General features: G+C 34.2%; 1 protein-coding gene across 2 annotated transcripts in view; it reads right to left on the bottom strand.

The window, feature by feature from the left end:
- Positions 1-755: 755 nt before the first annotated feature.
- The window catches only part of LOC144962872 (uncharacterized), a 33,534-nt gene continuing 29,001 nt past the window's right edge, over positions 756-5,288 (bottom strand). For both annotated transcript variants that reach the window (XM_078896231.1, XM_078896232.1), the window contains exon 12: positions 756-5,288. This exon is cut by the window's right edge and continues 1,105 nt beyond it. In XM_078896231.1, the coding sequence (XP_078752357.1) occupies positions 5,047-5,288 (242 nt within the window). In that variant the 3' untranslated portion in view covers positions 756-5,046.

Consider the following 5,288-nt stretch of genomic DNA (forward strand, 5'->3'; position numbering starts at 1 on the left):
CATAACCTAAAAGTCGTATCCAGGCCTAAGCAAAGGATCCCGCAATGAAGGATACACAAATGTTTACAAAGTACAATATATTCAAAAATAAAAACGTTCACAGTTCAGGAAAAAAAATCACCTCTCACAAAAAGTACTTTTGACTGTCACCCTCTGGCCAATGATCCCCACCAGGACCAGCAAAATAAATGTTTTTTTAAGGGTTTTACGGGGCGATTGCAACACATTTAGGTCATATCAGCGCCAGTAAAAAGGAAGAAAATGGGATAGTAATTTGTTCTAGAATTACGATTAAAGCACCCAAGACAAAGGAGAATTGGATCAAATAGGGAACAGAAGTAGGTACTTAGTTCGAGATCACCTAAAAGTTTTATCCAGTTACAAGCACAGGTCCCCACTAAGAGGAAGACACTCAAATGTTTACAAATCATATATAATATGTTAACAAAACATCAATATAATCTATGATGGAAATATGATTTATAAGGGGGAAAAATCATCTCTCACAAAAAGATTAATCCATCTGACGTTTCCCTCTCAGCAAAGGCTCCAAACACGGCCCATGGGAAACCAAATAATATTATTCCAAGACAAGAATACTAAGCCACACGAAAATGACAATGACAGGGGAGGATAGGAGGGATGGTAAGTCTATGGACTAATGTAGGATCAACCAGCCAAGAACGGACTACATTCCTTAGGGAATATCATGACATTAATAAAGAGTGGAAAAATTCAAGTTTCTAACACCTTAATTTATAAGCGTGTTTATTGTGATGAGAATAGGCCATAGAATTTCCCAGGTATCTTTTATTCCTCCACATTTTTGAAAACAATGGACCAGGTACATAATATGTAACAGCATATTATATATATGTAAAAGATTTATACAGTATTACAAGACATAAAAAATGCATGAAGATGTAAGATCACATACAAATTATAATCACATAGTGAATAGATAAATAAATAAAATGAAAATGCCATTCCATCACAATTTGTAATATCATCTACTATGCAGTATTCACCTTAAGGCAAACAATGTCTGTTGTATTTTTTTTCAAAAAGAGAACGGGGGGAAAACAGAAAGTCAGTTATATTGTTAATTAAATAATATTATTGCTTCATGAATACCATATTTTAAAGGGTGTCAGTGCCCTCAAATATAAATTAAGCTGATAAAAAATCACCTAGACACAGTTCACCCCTCATATTTTAAAAGTAAAAATGTAACTCTATTTTTCAGTCAATATAAAATGCATTATAGCCCTCTATCTTGGGCAATACAATAAAAAATAAACTACAATTGTTAAGCTGCTTATCTCGACACATTTGTTACTTCCTTGATCTAAAACCATAGCAAATTTTTAAACGTCTTACTACAAAATTGCAATCTCAATACCCAAGAAGCAGTGTGACTTGAATAATATCTAGAATCAAATGTGTTTGTTTTTAAGGATTTATGGCGCTTGCAACACATTTAGGTCATATCAGAGCCAGTAAAAAGGAAGAAAATGGGAGAGTAAAAAGTTCAAGAATTACAATTAAAACACCCAAAAAAAGGTAAGACGAAGGGGAATTGGTTCAAATAGGGCACAGATGTAGATTCCAAGAGCATACCACCAGTATTGTACTTAGTTTGAGATCACCTAAATGGCTCATCCTGCAAAAGCACATGCCCCCACTAAGAGGAACATAGTCAAATGTTTACAAATAATAAATATGTAAACAAAAAAAAAATAATACAGTGCATGACAGAGAGATGAAAAACAAAACATATCATCTCCCAAAACTCTAACTATACGTTTGACTGTTCCCCTCCCAGCTAGGGTATCCTGCCAGGGCCAGGACAAAACCAAGTAATATCATCCCAAGACAAAGACAGAAAGCATGTTGGAAAACAGATATGGGGTCACGGACTTGAGAAAAGACTTGATTTTCTTTTAATGGCATCTATTATTAAATGTATACGATTTTAAACAACTATATCCTCTACATGTAGACTTCAATTTTACTCAAACCTGACATTAGATAGAGTTTTCACAAAGAGACCAGTAAAAGTTACAGTTAAGCAACGAGAGGTTGGAGTTGCATCGCTGTTCCTGATCTCTTGATGAAAACGGTTAAAACAACCAGATATGATAAGGATAGAAAATATGGCATAAAACAAAAAATGTATTCCTGCTATTAAAAGGTTAACATGATGAGCACTTGCTTTTCTACCAAGGGAACAGTAAGGGGTGACTTTTATCAATTGTATTGGTTGATAAAAAGTTAAAGGTAGATTAAGTAAAGGGTCATTTATCGAACTCCAAGATCATTAATATATACTTGAGTGAATTAACCAAAGAAGATCTCTACAATCTTTTATTTTTTTTATAAGAAAACTTTTACTCAGTCTTTCATTTATTAATTTTAGGAATAAGAGATCATCTAAAAGTCTCATCCAGATATAAGCACAGGATCCCACCAAGAGGAACACACTCAAATGCTTACATATCATATTCAAAACAGAAAATATAACACATTATAGAGAGATGATTTACAAGGAAAAAAATATCATCTTCCAAAAATATAACAATACATTTGACTATTGCCCGCCAAGCCAAAGACTCCAGCAAGGGCCAGAACAAAAGCAAGTTATGACATTCCAAGACAAAGACAGACAGCAAGTTGGAAAACAGATTTAGGGGGATAAAAGACACAGCAAGTGACATTCCTGCATACTATCATGGGAGGGCAAGAGACCCCACAAAATAGCTCCCAGAAGAATTCTGTAACCCAAAGTCTCAGCAGATGCTAACACTAAATATTCGCAAAAATAAATGACTTCTAATACATATCCATTCAAAAGATTAAATATGAATGAAAAACATAATCTCTCATAGAATGAACAGTCATGCTCGCATCTGATTTCTTCCAAAATAGTAATAGATCCCAGCTTGAATCTACGCCAGATCTTCTCATTCTAATTGTTTTTGTTTTTTAAGGGTTTTACAGCGCTTGCAACACATTAAGGTTATATCAGCGCCAGTAAAAATCTAAATAATGAGATTGACAAATTCTAGAATTACAATTAAAGCACACAAGAAAAAGTAAGACAAAGGGGAACTGGGAACAAATAGGGATCAGATGAAGATTCCAAGAGCATACCATCAATGTACCAAGTTTGAGATCACTTAAAAGTCCCACCCGGACACCAGCACAGGATATCAACTAAGAGGAATACACTCTTTACAGTACATATTCAAAATAACAAATCTAACAATGCATAACAGAGAGATGATTTGCAAGGGAAAAAAATATCATCTCCCAAAAAGTAACTATACATTTGACTGTTTCCCTCTCAGCCAGGGTATCCAGCCAGGGCTAGGACAAAACCAAGTAAACTCATTCCAAGACAAAGACAGAAAGCAAGTTGGAAAACAGATATAAGGGGATAGAAGACAAAGTAAGTATCTCCCTGCCTTCTATGAGAGGTCAGGAACACCACCTAGTTCTAATTCTAAGATAAGGACTGAAAGCAAAATAGATATAGAAGGATAAGGGGAGACAATACCATCAGCCCCATTGACGACCCGCTTAAAATCTATTGGATAAGACTGTAACTACATTAAAAGCATATAATCATTGGCAGTAAAATAAACACAAAAATCATTAACACATTGAAGTAATAATGGTTCATTATTCATGAAAGACAGCAATGCGAAAAAAAAAAAAAGCAATTTAAATTAAAGAGGTTCTAGTCCATGCCTGTCTTGAAATAGATCTAAGTATCTTAAATTTGTAATATATGCTTTAATTGTTTGTTTTTAGAACTTTTAACAATTGAGACACTTTTAAGTCTTGAGACACTTTTAAGTCATGTCAAAGGACAATTTGGTTTAATCCACAACTCGTTGAGGTCAATGGGAGTTTATCAGTTCCTGTTCATAATTTAAGGACTTAGTGGTGCTTTGACACTTCAATGGCTTGATTGCTTTTAGATGTGTTACAGCTCTCTCGGCCCTTTAAGAGCTTTTGAGTGCCAGTAAAAGGGACAAAATGAGAAAGTGTGTAGTGAAAAGAATTATGATCTAGATTTTGCCTACCCTTACAAGAACTAAAGAAATGGTATGATAGAGGGGGCTATAGAACAAAATGACATCCCAAGATCAGTTTATCTAAGTCTTTGGTCTGAGACTCAGATGTGAATGAGTAACTGGGTGTAGGCAGTGACAGATATCTTAAGAATGTTAATACCAAAAGGACACCTAACAGGCAATTGGTACTGTATGAAATGGAAATAGGATTCCATATTGACTGCTACGTCTTGGCATAGTTAAAAAATGATCAGAAAATTATCAAACTTCATGCTCAAAGTGATGACAGTAGTGTGTCACGAAGGTTGCAAATGCATTATACCTTTCATAAAGGCACCTAGCAACGAGCTGAAACTTATTTCTCACTGACATGGACATGACCTACTAAACTTAATACTTACGCATTATTACATATTTTGGCATTGTGTTTAGATATTCCACATTTCTTTTGTTATTAGTCTTTTCTAAACTAAACTTTATTATCGGGAGTGTAATAAAATGATTTTTCAAGGTGTGCAATATTCCCAAAAGGTCGTGCTATAGTCAAGACCTCCTGTCAAAAAAAAAAAAAATACAAAGTTGAAAAATTGTCTATTATGGTTCAAGAAAACCCCACAACATGTAATGCTCATTCTGCTAAAACTGGTAATCATACTCATGGACAGATTTTACAAGATAACACAATTTAACATATTGGCATTTGATAGCATATAATCAAATCTGAATCTCTGAGTATAAGTTTAATGATGATGACAAAGCTTACAACTGACTCTATATTAAAATCTATCATTAAGTTCTTTTTTCTTGTACTGACAAAGACTTGGAAAAACAAATGGAAGGTCGTATTTAAGTCTTAATTCCTTACAAAATCAATGATGGACAACACTATAAAGTATTTGATGCTCATATGCCATCAAATACTTCAGCTACATTTTAGGTCAATAGCATTTGCTGGATTGCTTGATCATACAGCTGTTCCTTCTTGTGGACTACTTGTTTTCCCAACAAGAGAACTCTCACTCTGGAGGGAGAAAGACCCTTTAGAGGAATTGTCAATATTCACAGGTTTAATATATAACTCCTCTGATAAATCGTTCGAAGGCACAGAAGACAATTCTGAACTACAACTTGCTACATTCATTAATCGTTCATGTTTTTCATATAAAGTTGGTGATGATGAAGATGCAGTAAAACTATCATTATGTA

The sequence above is a fragment of the Berghia stephanieae genome, chromosome 1 (genome assembly GCF_034508935.2).
Source record: "Berghia stephanieae isolate SIO BIC M18660-M18661 chromosome 1, UCSD_Bste_1.3, whole genome shotgun sequence".
In the NCBI taxonomy this organism is placed as follows: Eukaryota; Metazoa; Mollusca; class Gastropoda; order Nudibranchia; family Aeolidiidae; genus Berghia; species Berghia stephanieae.